Below are 24,032 nucleotides of genomic sequence, written 5' to 3'. Positions count from 1 at the left end.
TTGCTCTCCTCTCTTTCCAACCTCTTTTATATGCTGAACATTCTTCACTGCACTAACATCAGCTCAACACTAAATTTGTATATTGCATGTATTCTGTTTGTATTCAAGCTGACGTGATTTATCAGTTAGCAAAGATCAGCAGAAAATGAATCAACACATTTTTATATTGTATAAATGTATCCATCATCAAGCAATGGCATGTATTACACGGTTTGGCTTCTCTAATGTGATGAATTTATGCTTTTTCTATTTTTAATCTTAGTGAGTTAATACTTTCCATTTATGGGCTGTTGGTTGGACAAAACAGTCTTTTTAATGATGTCTCCTATGTACTTTTTCCCATTGTTTAAAAACTTCTCGATGATACCATTTAATGGAAAAAAAACATTAATTGATGGTGAAAATAACCACTAGTGCAGCTCGTTTGTGTATGTTTTAATTGGGCTTTCTAAGGGGAGTATATGGCTTGAACAGAAGTGGATCTATCTGTATTTGATGAACCGCATATTTTTAAATAGGAAATGAACCGCCTATTTGTATGTGTTCATGATGAAGTTGCTATTTCTTATCAATGCTTCATAGGTCAGTCTACACCTCTTGCTCCAGCTTGGGATTGATGGTTTTGTAACGGCCTGGGTATTCTGAGAATGTATGGGTCCGTAACCGCTGTTATCTGATCAGTATAAAACTACTTTCTCACTGCAGCTCATAGCCAATAAAAGTTTATCAATTTCATTCTTTCTCATTTCACCCTTATAAACCTGACTGTCTTTTTCTCTGTCTCCTGCTCCTTCTCTATCAAAATAGGATTTAAAGGATGACCAAAATGGCATAAATGCACTTGTTTCCCTCTGTAAAAAAAGTACCTATTTAACCCCAAAAAGCCACAACACAAAAAGAAAATAGCATTCCAATCCGGTCATGACATGAGCAGGAACACCTTCTTCTGGCAGCGGGCTCTTTTTGTATTCGGGGAGTGAGGTGAAAGAGTAAATGTTGACTTCCATATAACTCCTTGCACGCACTGCGCATGTAAATGGATTTCCAATATTACAATTAACGAGCATCTCCACTGGCACAGGTTTTCTCCCGATTGGACATCTCCCCAGGCTGATCGGTCAGTCGAGCAGCATCCAAATAGCCGATACTCTGATGCAGATGTATCCGCGCATCGCTCAAAACAATCAAATCCTCTGCGAACAGATTGGCTTGTGTTTTTTTTTATCATGGTTACTTGTGTGTAGGTATTTGCATGCAGGCGTGTTTGTTCTCTCAGTGTACTGAGGTGTCTGTCTCTGTGCTTTTTCTTGGCTGTGTGTGAGAAATTATCTCACTGACTGACCACACTAGTCTGAAGGGCACAGAGAGCTTACACAATCAAGGGAAAACTGTGTGTGTGTGTGTGTGTGTGTGTGTGTGTGTGTGTGTGTGTGTGTGTGTGTGTGTGTGTGTGTGTGTGTGTGTGTGTGTGTGTGTGTGTGTGTGTGTGTGTGTGTGTGTGTGTGTGTGTGTGTGTGTGTGTGTGTGTGTGTGTGTGTGTGTGGACATTCCTCTCTGCCTGCCATCAATCTCTGTGATAGAACTAGGACTCTGAGAAATTATGATCTTAATAACTCATCAATTAGAGGGCAGCAGACTGTTTGCTATGTGCTGTTGTTTTCTCCTGCCTTCCTTCCTGTTTCCCTTCCTTCTCTCATGTTTCAGTCACATTATGCCTATTACTGTCTAACTTCACCTTCCCTAGGCTTTCAGTCTATTGATTGCCCTTAATATTGAAAATAATAACATTAAGCTGTTGCCTAGCAAAAAATAAATCCTTAATCCTGTCCTTAATTTTTTGCAATCATGTATTAACTTAAAGATAGTCATGCACCCTATAGGCTGCCAGTAATGCATTTCTTCTGTCATCAGCTGCAGTTCTGTTGCTCCCTTGGTGTTTCTATTGCTCTTCTTATAACTCAAGTGCATTTTATCTGGACCACATACAGTTGGTTGTAAACACACAATAGATCAATACTAGTGAAATAGATTAGTAAACAATGATATCACCTGCAAAAGAAGGACAAACACAAGATATATCACGTGCCGCAATCATTGAAAGCTCAAAATAGTTGTTACAGTTACAAAATGAAATGTTTCCTCTGACCGTCCATGTTTTAATCATAGTGTGTATTATATATAAGACATTAATTGTAGTGTTAGTGGACAATTGGTCTTTCTTGTTTTAAGATTTATAATATGAATGAAATGGTATTCATCTTTATAAGATAATAATCATCAAGATTGAGAAGTTTTAAGGCTAAGCCTTTTTATAAAAACACGTTCTTTTTATTCTGAAGTTAAACAGCAGCATTGTTATTTGTCTGAATTCTTATTTTAGAGTGAGCATCTGGATGGATTTTGCAGTTAATACAGCAGAACACTTGTTGATACGGTTATATTATAAACCCTTATTGGCCCTTTGCTTAGCATCCTAAACCCTTAATCTCAACTGGCTTCACTGAGAAGCAAGGCGAGAACATGCAGAACTAATGCAGTAAACTAGATGAACTACATGTTCCCAAATGTACTCAAAGCTTAGAAGCACAAATAACACACATGTGCATTAAATGTGTATGGGGTATATCAACAATATAATCCCTTTATTATATATAATGAACTAATAAGCATTTTTAGCTTTACTCTGAGGTCAATTTTTTGGCCATCTGGTAAATGTAAGTCATATTTTCACTATCTTTTTAGACCTGTTTTTGATACAAATATGTTCTCCTAAGCTCCTACAGTAAATTAGCCACTATGTTTAACAGCTAGTCGCTGCTTTGTCTGTCTGCTGTTTGGTGCTGGGCAGGAAGGGTTAATTGGTTTTGTCGGAGAATTTCCTTGAAAACAGCTGCCTGCTGCAGCTGTACATGATGAGAGCAGTGACTCCAACCCAAAGGAGGAAAGTGTAAAACCAAAAACAATAAGCTAAAAGACACTAAAACATGCATGGTGCAATTGAAACCGTTGAGTCAGTTGATAATTCTCAGTGGGTTCATCCCTTTAAGGGTGGCCTTGTTCATTAAACCTACTTTGGTGATTTTGGTAGTCATTTAGTACCTTTATTTTACTGATCTGAGAGCTGAATTTATCCTTACTCCCTTGATGTTGACCCAACTTTAAACATAAACATGGATAAATTGCAGCTTTCACCCTGCTGGCTAACGCAAAGATGAGTGAATACTAAAGATGGAGTGGAGCTGCTTTGCTGATTTGGGAGCACATCCATCTATCCAGTCCCATTGAGCTTTATGGCAGTTGGCCCAGAGCTGCCTGAGATTGCCTCACCCCCTGGATTGCAGTCGGAGTATAGCTGGTTGGCACCTGCAGAGCACATGCATGCTGTTATGCATCATAAATAGCATACGCACATACCCTGTTGTTTTCCCTACCACTTACGGTTTATGCTTTATTTGTATCTATGTAAATATACCCAGACACACTTACATTCTTAAGGTTATACACAGAAAGATATCATGAAATAGAGCAGTTTTCTTACGTGTAGGCTTAGTCATTCAGCTATGCCAAACAGACAGTATGCCTGTGATGAGACGGAATTGCACGTACACAAAATGCTACTGATTTATTATCATTATTTATTTATTTGTCATAACCTTCACAGAGAGAATTAAACCCTTGTTGCATATTGATGTGTTTTCAGGAAGAAGTGAAGAGGTATCATCGCTACTGCAATCACAGTGGAGGGCAAGCAGTTCCCAAGATGGAGAGGTAAGACATCACGCAAAAGTGTCCCTACCGTTCCTTGCAAAAGGACTTATATTTTATGGACAGCAATCAATCTACAATGTGAGTGGTATACTTTGATGTAAAGCTCTTGTTCTATCATAGACACTTATTCTTCCATAATAACAACATCCTCTTTCTTATTATGCCATTACTTTCAATATATTTTAAAACATAAACTCTTTATTTTTTTTGCTTTGTGCTGTATTTTTTGTTTATGACATCATGTTTGTATTTATATATCTTGTCATTTTCATAGAAGCCGTCCCCGTAGGAGTGAGGAAGAGGATGACAATAGCCCTCGTCACAGAGAGCAACAAAAGTACCTGGAAATCAATGCTATTGTGTGAGTATCACCTGTTGTACACTTTGAGTCAATTTCACACAGAGTGCCATCCATGTTACCTCTGACCTTAAAAGTGCATTTTATTTGTTGTGTGGGAGAAATCAATTTATGTGCGGCTTTAATTCAATCGTCCCGCTGACTAGGTTTCAGAGCCAGGGTCAGAGTGCACTTCTGAGTGCATGAATCCTCGTAGACTGCCATCTAGCACCATTTTCCCTAAACAAGGGCCCACGCTTTTATAGGTTTAACAGGCAGGGACAGCTCTCGCCTCAGGCTCCCACTTCCTTGGAAGACGAGGCTAGAGAAAAGAAAGCCAACGTTTTTGTGTAGATTTAACATGATTGGGGTGTAGAAAGGTGAGCGGGATTGTAAAAAATGTCAGGATAACCTCACAGAAAAGGCAGAAAAATAGGATGCAGGAACAGATAGAAAGAGCAAAGGGAGAATACAAGTGGACAAATAGGAATGGAGGAAGAAGTGGGGTGGGAGAGTATTGGTTTTGGAGCTAGGAGTTATGGCTTAATTCAATTTGTTCCATTTGGCTCAGCTGTCTCTTTGCTCCAACAGAGGTGAATGTGTTTCTCCATCGGGTAATTGATCCAACACTCCATCCTGGACCTTGGTGCTGGGATGACTACAGGGATGAAACAGAGTTTAATCAGAGTGACGGAGAGCGTCATCTATGGAAGTTGAAAACAGGGATGAGATACTCGTAGGGGAGAAAAGTTGAGAAAGAATATTCAGAGAACATTTCTTTTAGAATGGCCAAGAAATACATTTAGGAAAGGAAAGTCTCAAAAGAAGAAAATACAATGTTGAGAGAGAAATTAGATATGGTGCATGGTGACATCATTTTGTATTTCATTTTGTGTTCATGTTTTAATTCGAAACACCACATGTATTTTTTAACAGTTTCTTATAACAATATATAATATAATAATTAATATGATAATTACACCAGTAGAGTTCTAGGCCCATCTAAGCCTGGAAATGCTTTAACACATTGTTTATGCTAATGTCTAAAAATCAAGAATGACCAAAGTTATTCCTCCCACATGACAACTCCCTAATTCAGTTTCCTACCGATATGTAGATGTCACTGATATACGTATGTATTTTGTCCACTTATATCCACAGGATTCAGCGGGCTTGGCGTGCAAGCACATCCCGCAGAGAGAGCCGGCAGGGACAAGGGGAGAGCCACGGTAGCCAGAGTCGGGGTGAGACGGTGCCTTCTGAGGGCCTCCAGGAACCTGTGGTGACCACTGATCTTTCTCCGGTAAGACCGCATAAAGAAAATCTAACAGACAGCCATATGGTGCAACATGAGAATGTGGCAAGTGGAGAGAGATCCAGACATTTCTGCTGTGTATTCTGAGATATCAGCTGTGATCTGTTTTTTCTACCGAGGATGAAAAAAGAACGGGTGAGTGGATGCATGGATGGGTAGACTAAAAGAAGAAAAAAGAAGAGAGAAAAAGGAGGGTGCAAGGCGGGGTGTTTACTTCTAATGTAATTTGGGGGACTGCGGGGGTCGTATCGGTGGAGGTGGGTTGGATGCCAGCTGGCAAGGTGCCCAGATCGGTAATTAGCCATTAATTAGGTACATTTTCAAAGCTGGTTGATTGATTAATGAAGTGCCTCTGCCCTTGTCCTCCCCGTCTCAACCCCCACCCACCTCCTAACCCTTCCTTCCCCAGAGGGAGTGCAGGGGGAGAATTAAACAGTACTCACAGGGCATGGCAGCCAAACAAAAGCAGGAGAAAAAATGACTATGAGTAGCAAATAAAACAGTGAGAAGAGAAGGGGGGAGAGGAAACAAAGTCGGGGGGGAGAGGCAGAGTCAGAGATAAGGAGACGAACGCGATGCGAATAGATGCCTTTGGATCGCCCGAAGTTCTAAGTGACAGACAAGGACACACACACACACACACACAAACACACACACACACAGTTGGCTTTGGTAGTTTCTCTGTCTGTGTTGGCTTTCGCAGTGTAGTAATCACACCAGTTACCCGCGCATGCCTGCCCACTCTCTTTGCATAGACCGCAAGCCGAGAAATATGATGTCATGTCTGCATACTCACTAGTGTGTGTGGGATGCATTTTTTTCACACTCTGTTTTTAAGCAGAGTTAGAGAAGAAGCAACATTCCCTAGCAAACAGATGGGCTGGTGTCCTGGTGAGACTGTGTGTGTTTGTGCATGTGTGCTTTGTTTTTAGGTTGTTTGTTCTGCTTGAAAGAGTTTGTTGCTCATTAGCACAGCAGCAAATGTCTTCCTAATTAGAAAGTTACTGTAACTTAAACAACAACATGACAAAGACCCCCCCCCCCCCTACCACTACACTCTTTATCTCTGCCCTCTTTGCTTTTTATTTATACAACATCATCTCTATTGGATTTCGAAATGATATATTATTTCTAGCAGCCATCCAATCCATTAAATGCAATGGTGACTTGATATATACTGTGGCTTTCATAGCCCCTTTGCGACCCCACCCTCAACAGTCATTGATTAACACCTGTGGTGGAATGTATTTTGAGTAACTCTAATTGATGCTGCTTTATAGCACTACCTCCCTACATTTTATAAAGAAACACAGTATGTAGTCATTTCCGTATGGGATTCTGTTTCTAGTTCAAAATCTTAGACTTAAAAACACAGATAACATGAAAGACTATACCATGAGTTAATCTCCTCCCAGTGATAGTTCATACTGGACCTAATGTGAAAATGTTGCAAAAAAAATCTACATATCTATTGAGACTCAACATATTTTAAAGAAATTGTATGATCATCCAAACCAGTTTCCCAGAAATAGGCCAAAGTGATTGATGTTGTCTGTTTAACAAAGAAGCCTTTTTTTTTATTACAAAATAACACTTCAGATTCGTAATCCACAAAAATAAAGTGTTGATGATTATTATTATTATAAATTAAGTTGTTATAAAATGATGGATCTCAATAATTTCACCAGTATAAATATTGTTGAAATTATTGAGTTAAATCCGTTAGTCCGTTTTTCTTGAACATATGCCATACAGTATGATATGCTACTTAAGTCACTTTAAGATAAATACTGTTAATATTAATTACACTGCAGAACATTACAGATTAATATTTAATATCAAAGAATACAGATTATAGACACCACGTAACATTTTGGCCACAGCTTTCACTGACCATACCTAGTCCCGTCACACATTAGGTTTCAACGTAGTGTTTTTGTAGTAATGCTTGACACCCACTGATGTTATTCACTCCAACTTGTTTCCTCTACTATCTTGCATCACTTCTCTTGCCTCCACCTCCGCCCACAACACACTCCTCTTCTTTTTTTTGTATTGCGCTGCCTTTTCCCTTTCCCTCTGTGTCTCGCACACTATCTTTGCCTGTCCTCATTCCCACTGTATCACTCTCCTGTGGCTGTCGTGCTCTCTGAAGGACAGACATTCATCAATGTAAGACAAGGGTGCAACATGTTGTGTGTTTGTGTGTTCATGTGTGTGTTTGTGTGTGTGTGTGTGGGCTCATAGGAGCTCATGTGCTTGAAGGACCTTGGTGCTGGCCTGTAGGGGAGGGGGGAGGTTCAAACATACAGTACTTCATGCATATTTCATGTACCTCATATTGAACACACACACACACACACACACACACACACACACACACACACACACACACACACAGGCATGGATAAGACACCAAAGAACACATTAAGGTTTCTTTCCTCATTTTCTTAAGAGAAAAAAACATCCTCTATCACAACACCTCCCAGAATTCGTCTCTGTTTATATCAATGTCAAGTTTTCTATCGTGACTTTCTGTCTGTATCTTCCTTGTATTGCAGTTGTCCAGCAAGGGTGAGATTGTGCCTGCAGTAACCCTAGACCCGAATGAATTATTAATACACAGAGGGGCAGGCCCTACTTGGCTGCTGTGGTCAATGCCTGGACTGTTGATAGTAAATCAATGGGTCTGACTGTTCTGAACACACGGCTGCTGTTTGTTGGTTGACCTGCGGGGATTACTGTGTAGCACAGTGTGAGCATGTTCCAAAATACAGAATAACAAAATGAACTGAAAGTGATTCATTTAAAACCTCCTCTGATATCGAATTTAGTGATATCTGACAGAGAATTAAAGGAATAGTTTAACATGCTTGGGAAATGTGCTTATTGGCTTTCTTGATAGAGACTGATACCACTTTCATGTCCGTCCATTAAACAATTAAGCTAACTTGCTGAACATGTTTAAGGCAAAATGCTGAGGGCAGCACTTGTAATACAATCCATGTGTCTAATTTACCTCAAGGCTCAACTTAACATTCTGCATGTACACTCATCTGCATTCATTTGAGAAAGATACATCAAAACTGATTTGCTGCAGATTTGAATACAAATTAGGTCACAGCAAAGAACATAGACATGAGAAGACTACTAGAGGAAGATCAATGAGTTGTATTGGAAATTATGAAGATTTCAGGGGTTCCTCTTTAAAACATAAACGCACATTATGGATACGTATATTGAATAGTTTGCCTTGTATGTGTAGCTATGAAACTATGTTGTTTTTGTAGGGTTTTGTGAAGGTGTGCAAGTGTGGTTTTTCATGTTAGCACCCGTAATGCTGACTGTGATGCCTGAGTGGATGCATGATTCACAGTGTGGCCCTCTGGGATGGCTGGGTGAGTGTTATTCAGAGACACAAACCAACGATCAAAGCAAAAGTTTTGAGATGAGAATGAAAATGAAATGCTCCAGTGCTGTGCCTGTCATCACAAAGAAACTGATACTGCTGCAAGGCTGCCTGATCACTAATGAAATTATTTCAGTGATGGATGGTTAAAAGAAGGGAAAGGACTGTGAAGTGTAGAATTCAGATAAAAAATGAACTAAATTGTCCTTACTTGGTTTGTGCTAATGAAAGTGTGTGTCTGTCTGTGGCTGTGTTTGCTTTCTAACAGTGTTTGTGGACATTGATCTCTTCCTATCGCTGTGACATGTTTGCACTTTCTCTCCTCCTTTCCTGGGGCCCAGGCGGAGGGAAAGTGTTAGTGTAAGCATTTCTGCCACCTGCGTGGGAGATCATTCTCTCATCTCTCATCGCCGAGGATCTCACAAAGCGAAGTGATGGCTTCATCCATGCCTCCACCTCTACCTCCCTTAATCCCTTTCTCCCAGCCTCACTCTATGTCATCACTCGATTTTCCCTCCCACTGCCTCTTGATGCACATCCACACATCCACGTTCCCAAACACACAACAGCCCCCCATTTCTGCAGACATTTGCTAACAGATTACTTGTTTTATTGGTGTCAGTTGGTGTCTCATTTGAAATGAATATATATATCTCTCTGCCCCGGAGTTGACATCGATCGGGCTTAACTCACTTAATATCCATGACATTTGCCTATTAGCTTATTTAATGTCAAAACAGGCTCAGGCTCAGCTGGCTTCCTGAGAAACAGTATCTCTCGCATTTATGTCCGTTAGGAATGAAAATGTGATTGCTTGTGCAAAATATAAACTCCAGAAGAATATTCAATTCAAGTACACACACAGAGACATGGACTCACACAGTTTACTTCGCTGCACAAGTTTTCTTCACGTTTTTCTAATGTGCACATGAATATTTTTGCTGCTGTTTGCGGTAAATTAAACAAAAGAAACGAGTTTCATTTGTTTAATTTACCGCAAACAGCATATATATGTATATGTATATATATATATATATATCTATATATATATATATATTTTAAATCTGCTGCCTCGAGATATATCCAGGATAATTGACATGTTCTGTAGCACTGGTTCAATCAGCTCAACCTCAGTCATGCCATATTCACCACACAGTTTGCACAGTTTCTTTTGCTCGTAATTACTAAATGTATTTTCTTGGAATCAAACATTTGCTGAATTGTTTTGACTCTTCGCAACAAGGGACACATCTGCAAAGTGATTGATTGCTCTGTAGATTGGTGCATATGACATGACTGTTGCACAAAAGAAATTAGTGCTGAAGAAATGAACATTTAGGCCTAAGTGTGAGCAGATTCAATGACTTTACCCTGCCATTATTTGATTATTCTTTATGTGCCCCCAGCTATAAAAAAAAATGTAATGACTCTTTTTATATGGAAACATTCAGCATATGAGAATCTTCATAGACTTAGGGCATATACCCCAGCTTACACCTGATCTGATAGTGAGAAAGTGAAGCTCCAAAATAGCCATTGATTTTATGAAAGCCCATTGGGAAGATATCTTAGAGATTTATCATGGCTGTGTGCTAGAGAGGGAAAACGAGAGCAGGAGAGAGCTGACGTCTCTGGAAGGTGGACAGAGAACGATGAATGCCTCGATTCCTGAAAGTAGGAGGTGAGAAAAATATAGAAAAGAAGATGTGGTGGAATTTGGAGTGATTATAAGGATAATAACTCTGCATTAGAGCCTCCGTGAGCTTCCATTTGTGGGGTGTGGGATGGAGTGTATGCGCAGGTGCAGGTATGTCTGTCAGTGTCTCATTTCTTCTTCATCGTCGTCTCTGTCCAAACTGCTCCAGATTAGATTGATGTTGACCATTACGTCTGTGGGACTTGCAAATAAACACGCACATACATGCTCACACCAGCTCGTGTACACGCATATAAACACACCAATGTTGTCTTCAGTGGCACATTAAGAGCATCTTAGGACCCCTCCAAAAAAATCTATGAAAGCCATTTCACAAATGGAGAAAAGCTGACAGGTGAAAAAAGAGCAGAGGGAAAGATAGATCTTGATCAAGGTTATGGGGAAAGATGGGCCGAATATGGAGTGGAGGGAGTGGAGTTTTTCAGCTAATTTTAGTCTTCTCACTTACTGTTGTTTGTTGACATTTACTGTTGTTATAGTGTGAGCCCACAATCCCAAATCACTTCATTTGATATTTACAGCAGGGTGTGTGCGGCATTATAATGAGAGCAATAGTTTACAGCTGGTGTATGGGGATTTGATTGGAGGCTGTAGCTTACTGCAACCTCCCAGTGAGCTTCTAATTGGTTATTTATCTAGAAAACATGCCATTTAGCTGACATTACTTAAACTAAACAAGCATATAGCATGCTCACATATGGCCTCCTACAGATATGGATGTGACACATATACACTCTTGCAGAGACTATAACGAAACATAAATCAGCTGGAAGCGTGTTCCGACCATCTGCAGCTGCAGCAATAACAATCTGGTACCTAAGGCTATGTGCTGTACTGTTCTATTACAGCACACTTCTCTCTGCACACACACTTTCTCCCATTCTCCAGCCTCCAGATTGTCTCTCCTCATCCTTTCTTTCACCATCTCTTTCTATCTCCTGCTTTGCCACCCCCCCAACTCCCCTACTTGCAGGGCTTGTCCCCCTCTTTAGCCAAGCTCATACGCATATAGGCTCAGTCCTAGTGAGTGATAATGAGATCCCTGGAGGAGAGGGGAGTAGTGTAAAAAGCAGAGGAGGGCAGCACAAGGGAGGAGAAGAGTTGAGAGTTGATATCCTTTCTGACCTGCTCAGATAGGAAAACTTTAGAATAGTTCACCCCCACTCTAACTCAGCTTCTCACTATCACCATGCCCCTTCTCTCCGCTTCTCTCACTCCATCATCTCCTCCCCCCTTTTGTCCATTCATCAGCCATCTACAATTACTGTCCATTAACCAGATCAGAGGCATTATAATCTTCTTCTGACAGCATCCCTGCTGTGTGTGCAGTACACTCGTGGTGAAGAGGGGCTAAGGGCGAACTGGAAACAGACATTGGTAGCAATCCTCAGAGAGGATAGGGTATCTGGATGAAATCCAAAGTGTGTACATACAGAAGGAGGGTGGAGAAAGCATGGGGGGAGGAGAGGCTATAAGTTTTATCAATAGGGCAGCAGGTCCATAAGGTATTCTCTTCTTTTTCTTCTTCTTCTTCTTTTTTCTGCTGATTTAATACTTGGCACATTGTTTGTCACAAAACCACAGTCCTTAGAGAGAGAGAATCTACAAACACACTTTCTCTTATGCTGTACATCTGAGCTTTCGAGATTTCCTGCTCTTATTTGGTCAGTTTTAACTCTTTCAATGATAATCCCTCCTCTATTGGTAAACTAAGTTAGCACCATCTACAGATAACTCCTCTCTACCTCAACCACACTTAGGTCAAATAGAAGGGATTGATGAACTGGTCAATGACTGTTTAACTAAAAGCAACTCCCTGATATTATAAATTCCAGGCTGTGGCAGCCCTCTGCTGAATGTCTCATTAGTCTAAGCCATAAGGGAGATTCAAGCTTCTCATCACTGATATAACAGTTTGAGCAGGAGTGCGATTAACGGAATGTCTTGGACTATTCAAGGAAACATTGTTGTTGTTAATGTTGTGTTGTTTGTCCTTACACAGACACATGCATTTATCCTTTATCCTCTATTTATCTAGCTAGCTAGGTTTCCATCTGTTTCTCTTTCTGTTTGTTTATCTCTGAAACACACCTAAAGCCCTGAAAGAGATTACACTAAATAATTATTTCAGCTGCCATACTGCTGTTGTTTCAGCTGCTGGATTCCCTGCTGTAGCAACATAATGATCTTGTGTCTTTCCTCTTTGTAGATAAAGTTGCTCACAGGGCTGTTTGTCTGTCTTTTGTATATAATTGCAAACAGACAGGGGTGTTCCTTAGTCCTTGTCAAATAGTGGGACACAATTTACAGGAGATTTGTGAGGCAGATCAGAAGTGTTGTCATATCAGAAGGAGATTTCTGATTATGGTTGTAGTCGCAGGGCTCAGTCAATTCTCTGGCAATGTTTTCCAGTCTACGATTGAAAACTGACCTTGTGAGATTTACACTTGCTCCGGAAAAGCTAACCTTTAACCACTGAGCCATGTTAAATATATGTGAGTGTGTGTGTCTGTGCTTGCAAGTGTGTGTGTTTGGTATATTGGATAAGTGTGTTAAGTATGCCTGTGGAGGCTCTGGATATGTCCTGTGGGTGGATTTCTCACAGGCACGTTTGATCTCTGTCTGCCCTTTCTCGTGTGTTTTTGATCTGTGAGTCAGGGTTGAAGGGAGGAGGTGTTGTCCTCTAGTTTGATGTACAAAAAGACGATCAGTTCTTCACTGCATTACATAGAAAAAGAACGTACATTTTACACATTAAAGGAATACAAATATAGATTGCAGATTGCTATGAGCCCAACACAATGCACTTCCCTACTGCTGTCCATGTGCAGGTGTGTAGTGTGTGTGTAAAAACGCTGCTGTGAGTGTGTTGGGTAATCTTCCCAACCAGAAGCTTTTTGCCGTATTTGCATATGCATTTACATCAACTATAAAGGTTCTGTACAGGCATGTGAATGTGTGTGGAGTACATGTGTGAGTGTGAACCCACATACAGAGCACCTGCCTGGTTGCCCCCTCTAGCAGATAAGTTATGGACCCAATGTGCCCCTCATCTTCTACCATCACCATGGTAACAGTGAACTTGCTCAAGCCGTCCTTATTTACTTATGCAAATTACATCCTGCGCTACTCGTACCTGTCAATCACAACCTTAAGAAAATGGTTACGATTCTGCAAAAACAGGGGAACAGTCTCAGATTTAAGTTATGTAACCTTCACTGCGACCAGTTAGTTAGTTAGTATGCGAGCCAGGTGCTCTCTGTAGAAATCAATACCTCTTTAAAGTCTTTGAATCAGTGGCTAATCTTGCATTACCTCATGGCCATATTTGGGAGTCTAAACTAAGACTGCAAATATTGTTTATAATCCTACAATCCATGCTTTATGTCCATTATCCATTTATCTGTTTACGTTACCCATAGATAAAGATAGAAAACAGCTGGCAGTATCCTGACAACTTAGGAGGTAATAATTATGGCTGAGGTCCCTGACATTTTGTAATATTGGCCCTAGTGATTGTCACTACTTGTCTCAAATAAATAATTCTGATCTTGGCAGTGAAACACAATGTGATCCTCTTATGGAGCAATTTCTAAAGGCTTTATCAGTAATGGCATACAGGAAACACTGAGTCTGTAGCCACTGTGCATAATGACTACTTGTGAGCTACTGTTCTATCTCTGTGAACATAATGGTGTGTGTGTTTGTGTGTTTTTGTGTCCAAGTGTGAGGGAAGAAGGTTTACGATACTGTTTACAGTAAAATGTTTGCTTTGAAGAATGATATCATGCATCAGCTCCGTTAGTCATTTAGCACATGCAATTTCCTGCCACAGAGTGAACAGGGAATGAGAGAGAAGAATTAGTAGGTACAACTCCAAGACAGTGGGAAGAGTGGCAGAGAAATAAATGAGAGAGAGTGTATGAACATTGGTTGAATGTTAACATATCATCTTTTGGATTTAGAGGTAGATGCTATGAAGGGATTCGTTTGAGGTAGATGAACATCGTTTTTGCTCTACTTTATTTGCTTCTGTTTTTAAGTTTGTACAAGTAGAAAATACAACTTTGATATCATTTTATATAAGATCAATGATTTGAAATGACTTTTCAGCTAACTTAAACTTTGCAATTGTTTTTCATGCTTATTAATCCAATGTTTGCCATAATTATAGAACGTGCATTTGCATACTTATAGACGTGCTATTTACACACAAAACCTTTAAAATCCAATTTTCTGTATTTGCTCTTTTACTGTTGTGGGCATATTAAAGTGAGTTATTAAGCAAAGGAACGATTTTTCTTCATCAAAATCCAGATGCAGACAACTTGTTTTCTATCAAAACCCTCAGATATTACAATTTCACAAGTATAATCTAAATAAATGAAGAGAAACCTCTCCAGCAACCAGACCTTCAAACGATCAATCACAATAGTTGTCTATTCATGTTCTGTCGATCAATAGGAATAGATTAATTCATTTGCTGTTACACAGAATACATTCTGTACATGTCTTTTAAACTTACTTATATTTTAGCTACTCCAGTAACCCTCTTATTGCACCTCATCTCATCATTTACACCCTGAGTGCTAACTTATTCAAGCTCCAACACCTTTGGAGCTGGTGCTTGGCTATATTGTTAAGTTGGCAGGGGTCTGTGTGAATATCGTTACATAGAGGGAAACAGAGAAAATATAACACAGTGTTACCACTTTTTTTAGCAGTTAAGCACAAAACATGTACACAATAAGTCATTATGTATGCAACGAGAACTTGGATTCAAATCTTCAAAAGAAGTTGACAGATGAGGAGATATGAACGTATGAATCTTTGAAACTGTAACATGCAATTCCAGGAAGGAAAATTACTGTTAGTAATTTCACTTTTTCCAAGGTGTATAATCCCCATGGATTATTTTCAAATGAGGCAACACGAAAGTATGATACTATTGGAGAGAATTACCATTACAGCATAGCAGCTAATTACTAATCCCAGATGGCATTCTTGGGAACAATATTTCCTCTGTCAGAGGTTTATTTACTCGGCACTTGAAACAGTTAGTTAACTTCCAGAAGCTAAAAATTCTCCTCATAAATGTTACTCCTTAAATTGGTGCAGTGGTTAACCCCCTCTACTGGTGGTTAGATTGGCTTCATAAAGGTGTATAAAGACCAATGAAACAAGAGAGAGCGAGAGAGAGCGAGAGAGAGCGAGAGAGAAGAGAGAGAAAGAGAGAGAGAGAGAGAGAGAGAGAATAATCAATCAGCTTATGAGCGCAGTTTTAATTAACTCTCATTTTACAATCTCTATCTTTTGACATCTCCTCCCTTTCTCTTTCTCTCTCTGTGTTGCCTTTTAATTGGCTTGTCTGTCGCCCAAAAATAGTTCTTTCCTTGGTGTGTGTGAGGCTTATAAATACACATTGTCTTGGATAAGTATAAGAATATAAAGCAGTTTGTGCAAAAGTAATTGTATTTGTCTGACAATAGTGAAATGACCTTTAGCTTCAGAACTGAAACTGTACAGTATTATGTAAAAAATGTACCTAGATGAATCTCAGGCTGGAGGAAAGATTTGGAAAATATTGCATTATAACACAGTATAGCATTTCCTTCTCTATTTCTGCTTATCATACCTATTAAATTCTTTATCCATCTCTTCTTCACACTGGTGCACACATTTCTCAGGGGCAATGCTGTACAAGGTCAGATTGCTTATATATATAGCATACACATTTATACAGATCAGCTATAGTTTGAAAATATAAGGTGCACATCTGTGAATGTATGTACAGTATGTGTCAAATGCTTGCACAAACACATGTATTAACTTCTCGACAAAACATGTACACTCCTACCCTTAAAATATTTTAGTAGACGATACACCTGATTGTGCATATTCACTTTCTTGCTTTTTAATGCTTACAAAAAACAGTTTCTCTTTTTACACATCAGTTTTAGTTGCCCCACTTGCTAAACTAAGGCTGCTGGTGGGAGCAACATAATTACTGTTCATACATGTGAGTAGTATCATACTTCTACTGCTTACGATCAACAATAATGTGAATACACATATTACTAAGAAATATTGAGCTATTGCTTTTTCTTTGTACCTTCAACTCCACTAATTTGCAATGATAGAGCACCAGTATGCTTGACTCAAGCAAATAACCTCCATATACAACAATAAATGTAGGTTTAGTATCACTAAATACACCTCTGTACTTTTTCTATGTCAGTGTACCCATGTGGCCAACCACACTTAAGCTAGATCATGATATTTGAGCAGCATTTCTGAAGGAGCTGTATCAGTCACAGTGGGGCTGGTGGCTGTAGTAGCATGCAGAGGCTCTGTAATGGTTATATTTAGCTGCTTATCTCCCAGGCGGCTCTCTGAGCACACATTCGCCTAGCAAAGCAACCTATTCTTTTCAGAACGGTTGTAACTGGGAACAGGTAGTTCCATTCTGGGACAGACAAAACTATAGCCTCAATAATGAATAAAGTTTGCTCCATACTTCTTTTCCCTAAGCGTGATAGGGAAAAATGATGGACTTTTTTTGCAGTGGTTGTCTGTTTTATTATCCCCAGACTCACATGTAGTTTAAGAAGTACAGATTTTTTTCAATTCCTATGAGTTTTCTCCTCACCTGTATTGTCTCTTTACCATCTTTTCATTCTCTCCCAGAGCTGCTTTCTCTCGGTAATCTGTCTGGCAGAATGAGAGTTGGAAAGAGGGTTTGTGTTTGTTTTTTGTGACACTGTGTGATGTTCCTTCTGATCCCTCTGAGTGTTTGAAGCTGCATTACATCAGATTCTCTATCCTGCCTCCAAAGCCCCTCTGTCATAATGTATCTCTGTGTGAGGAGGAAGACGGGTGAGCAAAGACATTTGTTTTCCCATGCATCCAGTGTGAACATGAGCAACACACAAACACAAATATTCATACTTTTATCGACTCAAAGGATTGCACATAGGCACAGAACAAATGCATGAATTCATGCACGCTACACGCTTTTGCAAACTTCCAGGTATGTGCACGAATGAGTGTATTCTGCTGTTGACACACTGGGGTTTCTTCTGTATTATAGACGAAGACACTGTGAACAGCTTGTTTGCTTTCTAAATTGAGTTTTTCTTCTCTCCCTTTGCTCTGTCTCCCTCTCTGAGAATTGTTGCATATTGGGCCTTACATCTCTAGCAGCCAAAGCTTGTGCACGTCAGAAGTGCTTTTTGGTTTTTCTGCATGTTTTGCACAAGTGTTTCCACAAGTGTAAGGAGGCTCTCTGCTGCTTTTTGGTGTGAGCAGCTATGATGCCTTGTGTAAATGGAGGTAACACTCTCTGAGCTAGGGGCTCTCGGCTGGTTAGCCTTAAACCGATTCCATGTAGTCACCAGAACACAATTCAAGTGCATTCACACACAACTGCCATATAAGACTCTATAGTGCAAGCCTTTGATCTCTTTCACATTGGCATTGAGATCCACCATGGGTGAGCATTGAAGGCTCTGTGAAATGCTTTAAGATACAACCCCCAATCCACAACATCTCTATGAACTCAGTAAAGTAAATATGGATTTTTAACAGTGCACAATGGTCTCGATACCTGCATTCACTTGTCTTAGAGAACAGTTGAACATCTTGTTTCGTTAAAGGGTCATCAAGTGTTCAAGAGATATTTTGGAAGATGTTAACATCAACTCACTATGGTTTCAACCCAATCTAAAACGTTGTACCCCATGTACAAATGTAGGTCCACCAAGGATTATTCCCTGGACATCTGAATTTCAGGCCTCTAAAATTACATCAAAAGACAAGTAGTGAGATGAATTCAATGTCAATGATCACCTTCCACTATTCCTCCACTGCCTACTGCTTTACTCTGTCCCTCTACCAATGTCTGAGATGCTCCACAGATCACAAAATGTTAGACAAAGATAAAGAAAATGAGGGTAGGGGAGAGGGTGAAAATATCTTCACTTGTGCTCTCTAATAATAACCAGGGACATTTTGCAGTATTTCTTTTGTCCTCCAAATTCTTAAAACCAACAGAACAAAACTATATTCTGAATTAACAAGATCAGACCAACAACAAAGTGCAGAGTGCATTTCAGTGAAATGTATTCACAATCAATCAAATGGTATAGTATATTGTGTCTCACTGCACAATCTTTGTTACTTTAAGTAATACTTTGCTTCCGGACAATTGTATTTTCTTCCTGCCCTTCTACAGTTCACCAAACGCATGCTGGTGAGTGTGAGATTAACTAATCCTAGCTCAGTTACCGGATTTGGCAAAAAGAGTGGCTCCAGTGGGCTAGTTAAATTCTAGAGATATCCCTTCTACTGCGAAACTGCAAGGAAGAGTCCAAAGTAAATAATGGAATTTAAAATAAAATAAAACAATATAAAGTGATGCATACTATATACGTAGCTATATAAACATCCTAAAAACTTAGACAGACATAAACACCATAGGGACTAGTGTGGGTAGATCGCTGAGGTGTTTCCAACTATCTTCTGTCTATTGGCTCAGTGGTGTCTGTTTGTGTTCGCCGTCTGGCTGTTGCTGAGGTCAGGTGGGTGGATCAGACGTTTTAACACCTTTATCTAACCTTTAGCCAGGCTGGCCACTGCTGTGCTTTCAATTCCTCTCTGGTTTAATTTTCTCTGGTCAGTATTTGGTGCAGCTGGGTCGGAGGTCATTGATTCACAGAGAGACAAAGAGTAAGGTAGAGAAGAGTTGCACAGGTTGCAGGTGCACATTCTGCTCTCACATCTATATGATACAGTGCTTCGCTTTTCCCAGAAAAGACTTGTTGATCTACTAAAACACATGCATGCATTGCACGTATACCAAACACAAATAAGAGCATTTCCTCTCAGCTTGACTGGCTGGCAGTGGTGGTGCTGTGAATGCCTCTGTGCCTGTCTCTATCTTGTGCTGAGGTTGATCTCTAACCTTGGATGCTCACATGCTCACCCTATGGACACACACATACTCAGAGGCATAATATGGTCTATGGGATCAACACGATGTTATTACGGTGGGTGATGTCTTGATCTTGGAAGATTCTCTCCTGTGTTGGAAAGCCTATTCCCATGCCAGTCAGCCTGACTACCCTGAATGTCAAGGAGAAATTACTTATCAGTCTCCCATACATCTCTTGGTCTCCCTCCCTCCCTCTTATTCCCTTGTACATGTAATCTGCCAGTTTGGCCCCCATGGGAGCAGGCTAGCCAGAGGTCAGACCTCCCTCCATTTCTTCTCTGTCCCTCTCAAACTTTCAGTTCACCCTGTCCAGTGGGACAGACGGCCACTGACTGACATTTATCTCCACAGATATCGAGTATGCCTCCAGACTAGGAAATTACTTTTTTCTGTGTGTAGCGGAAGATTTGCCCTTTGGTGCTGAATATAATAATGTTTGCAGCTTGTTCACTAATGGTGAAATCTTCCATTTTTAAGATTTTAAAGCTGCTTCTAAAATCTTTTCAGGGAAAGTATCAGTAGGTGAAGCTTTATTGTAAAAACCCCATTTCAAAAAGATAGGATTCTTACATTCAGTGCTTTCAAAATCTAAAGTCTTACCCGAAGGTGGCTCTGAAAAGTGTATGACTTTGAAGAGGCAGAAGGTCTTAACTCATCTTAAGCCAGTATAACCACTTTGAAACCATTTTTCAACTTGAAATTTAATGACATTAAAACCAACTTTCATTCACCAATGAGTAACATAAGATTAAGTGTAAGGGGACTCATTTGGCATTGACTTTTATGCCTGGGATATTTGTCCATTTCTTCATAATAATAAATAATCATGTATATTTACTAAAAAGGAAAACAATCTTGATAGTTAATGATTGGTTAATTATTTAAAAGGAAAATTCATAGATGGCTTAGAAACACTCCTTGCATGTTTTTTATGCCCTGCTGAATTCTGAAAGGTTGCTGTTCACCATGACAGCATCTTCAAAGCGTCACAAATTTAGCATGTTTGAAACCGAGGAGATTTTCTCTTGATGCAGTTATGTCACTCATTAGCAGTCGGTAAGAGCTTGTCGGCGCTGTGATAAAACAATGACTGTTCCTCTTCTAAAAAGGTGACGCACAGTGCTGATCTCGTACCAGCACATGGTAAAGCTTTATCTACTGCAGATATGACTTCTAAGTGCTTCAACACACGTGCAAAGTCACAATCCCTGCCCTTTTTCTCAGGGTTTGTATTATGGACTGATTGAGATTCTGTACCATGCCCTGCTTTGCTCTCATTGCTTTTATCAGTGGACTTTTATCTCTACCTCCCTCACAACCGCCATCCTCACCTCGACCCAGCAGTCAGATATCACCGCCTGCCCCTGAGCAGCAAGCTGCTGGGGTGGCCAGCTGCTCGCTCCCGCTCCCCCCTCACCATCACCAACACCACCTCAACCACATCAAATGAACCATTTCACTGTCGGGGATGAGTTAGATGGACAACGGTATTGTACACAAGCTTCATTGTGTTCTGATGTTCAGTCTTGTCATTGTGTGCAGCCAGGTGTGAACATACAAGTGAGTTAAAAGGGAGAATGAGAGGGATATTGTTAAAGCTTTGTTTGCAAGAGAGATAGTGAGGATGGATTTATCAGTGAGCAGCCCTGAAGGCTGCTCATGTCTGAGGGGCATTTAATTACATCTGGAAAATGTTCTCACTTTCCTTCCATCCCCCTCTACATTTACTTTCCTTTGGATGTTTCGATCTCTTATCTCTCTCACACTTGATACAACCCCCCCCCCACACACACACACACAAATACACACACACACACACACACACACACACGTTCAGCTTTTGCCTTTTAGGGTTGACCACTATAGCTTGTTAGATGGGTGGTTTAAGCAGAGTGTAAGAACGTGCACACACATTCTTATGCCTTTATATGTGTAAATATGTCAGCTTCACCAAGGTGGGAGATTTAAAGACTGCTAGATGGTTCAAGAGACTGATATGTAAAACGGGTCACATCAACAAGGGTGTGTGTGTGTGTGTGTGTGTGTGTGTGTGTGTGTGTGTGTGTGTGTGTGTGTGTGTGTGTGTGTGTTTAAATATCTGCTGACATAGGCTGTGTGCCCTCCAGCAGTTGTCTTTGCTTACCCAACTCTTATTAAAGCAGTAAATATGGCTGGGACATAAATTTTACGTCATGATTTAATTCCACTATCAACCTCTGTCATTCTCAGTTTCTTCACTCTCTCTCTTTATTTGTGTGTGTGTGTGTGTGTGTGTGTGTGTGTGTGTGTGTGTGTGTGTGTGTGTGTGTGTGTGTGTGTGTGTGTGTGTGTGTGTGTGTGTGTGTGTGTGTGTGTGTGTGTGTGTGTGTGTGTGTGTGTGTGTATTTGCAGATGCTCATTAATATGGCATTAATGTCGCCTTCTAATTACAAGAAGCGAATTGCCGGTGGGCAGCGTTTGATGCATTCCGTTTTAGGGTGCTCCTTGCTCTTTTGAAATATGCCCACCTTTCCATTCCACATCAATCTAGTTTAGATGTGGTGATATATTGTAGACTGGGTGAGTTTTTATGAGTGTGTGTAATTGGAATTTTATGTAGATGTTCTTTGGCTATTAAAGAGCCAAACACGCTCCAGGTGTTTCTAAGCCCCCTGTTTCTCCTTTAAAGGCACTTTGGAGGTTACAACACAATGTGTTACAACTGGATACACACTCAGTAGATATCACAGCATACTCGGGAATGCACTGCATCATCATGTACACCGCACTCAATTTGCTAGCTCTTCTGCAAGACACCATAGCCTATAAAATTTTGCAAATGTGTTGTCAAGATATAATTAATTCTCCCTTCAAATTGGAGTTCAGCACATTTAACTTACATTAGTTTTAACTGCACTTTGTCTATGACATGTTTATTACCTTGAAGAAAAACTTCTTATTTATGTAGTCATTTCTATATATTTGTCAGCCCATATGGGAATATAAAAACAATTGCTATATGACATCAAAAACACAGTTAGACAATGTTGAAAAAGACCTCAATATATGTAAAGTTATATAAAAATGTGCCTACTTTATATTCATGTACAAATCTTCAAATAAATAATGCACAAAATAGTTGAAGAAAAGAAGTACAGTAAGACTCACCCTGTGGAATCGATTATAAATGATAACGTTTCATTCTCACGGTAGCTTTGAAAAGTTTAAAAAATGATCACCGATGACGGCCCCATGGTTATTGTTTTATGGGGCCAGGAAACATATTTGTAACATAAGTCCTTTATTGAAAACTGCTGGGGTGTAAGAGACATCTGCACATTTACAGGTGTTAATAGGCAGGAAAATAAAGAAATGCTATCAACTTGGATTATAGGAAATGTAGGATCCAATTTCAGGGGTTTGATCCATAGCAGGGTATCGGCCTTTGCTGTACCAATTTTAACTATTTTAAAAACGTTCTTTCTCACTCGGCCCAGCTAACCCTTTAACTGTTTTATATCCAACTAGCTTAGTCACTATTATTTTTCCTCAAATCAATGTATATTTGTATTTCTCCTGATCCTTTGTATGTCAGATTTGATATCAGTCCTGTTGCAGGTTGCTTTACTTGGATTTTAAATTATTATAATAAGCCAATTCTAAGGTTGTTTACGCAGGTTTCTATGAAACAAATCTTCTCTTCAAATACATTTTCCTGATGAGAAGCCACTTTGTTCCTGACAAGCATTTACTACACACATTTACAAGCCCATTAAAGCCATATCAAGCCAGGGAACAGTCATCAACAACGGCGTTGTCTTAATTTACCAGACATTATGCCACTTCACATTGTATTAGCGGTAATGGTGCAAGGAATGGAAATAAGCCTGGGAATGGGAGGTAAGGCGAATGGGGTTGGAGAGGTGCATGATGGAAGATGTGAGAGTGACATAACCTTTTCGGAGAATGACATTTAGGATAACTGATGTGACCATATAATCATTATACTGCCAAAAACATTAGGTTCCACTTTAAAATGTAATAACTTTCACATCCATAGACAAGCAAACAAACAAAGACATACACACACACACACACACACACACACACACACACACACACACACACACACACACACACACACACACACACACACACACACCTTGGTGTGTATCTGTGGAGGGACTTTCTCTGACTTCAAGAGAATCCTCTGACTCTGACGGTCAAGGATCCACTTGAGGCAGTGTAGAGAAGAAATGGGATGGAATAGCCCAAAGGAAAGAATACCCCGCCATCTGTCATAACCCCCCCTTCCTCTTTTTTCTTCAATCTGAGACAGTGAAAGAAAGCATTAAGAGTGTGAAAAGACGATAGGGTAAAGCTGAACACCTCAAAGCTCCAGACGGGAGCAAGGTTTTCATCAACCAGCTGATAGGAAGAACAGATTTACTTTTTGTCAATTGTTCTGTTGAATATAATTATGCACTGCAGAAATGAGCATGTCCCATCTTCGTA

At 39.9% G+C, this 24,032-nt stretch overlaps 1 protein-coding gene across 1 annotated transcript in view; it reads left to right on the top strand.

Annotated features, from left to right (window-relative positions):
• schip1 (schwannomin interacting protein 1) overlaps nt 1–24,032 on the top strand; it is a 182,317-nt gene that overhangs the window by 2,881 nt on the left and 155,404 nt on the right. Inside the window, exons 3-5 of the mRNA XM_063906737.1 lie at nt 3,701–3,768; nt 4,043–4,129; nt 5,267–5,408. Coding sequence (XP_063762807.1) covers nt 3,701–3,768; nt 4,043–4,129; nt 5,267–5,408 — 297 coding nt within the window. The remainder of the gene's footprint in view (nt 1–3,700; nt 3,769–4,042; nt 4,130–5,266; nt 5,409–24,032) is intronic.

The sequence above is a fragment of the Eleginops maclovinus genome, chromosome 18 (assembly GCF_036324505.1).
Source record: "Eleginops maclovinus isolate JMC-PN-2008 ecotype Puerto Natales chromosome 18, JC_Emac_rtc_rv5, whole genome shotgun sequence".
Lineage (NCBI taxonomy): Eukaryota > Metazoa > Chordata > Actinopteri > Perciformes > Eleginopidae > Eleginops > Eleginops maclovinus.
The sequence above is the reverse complement of the archived record's forward strand: the minus strand, read 5'-3'. Positions and strand labels throughout refer to the sequence as shown.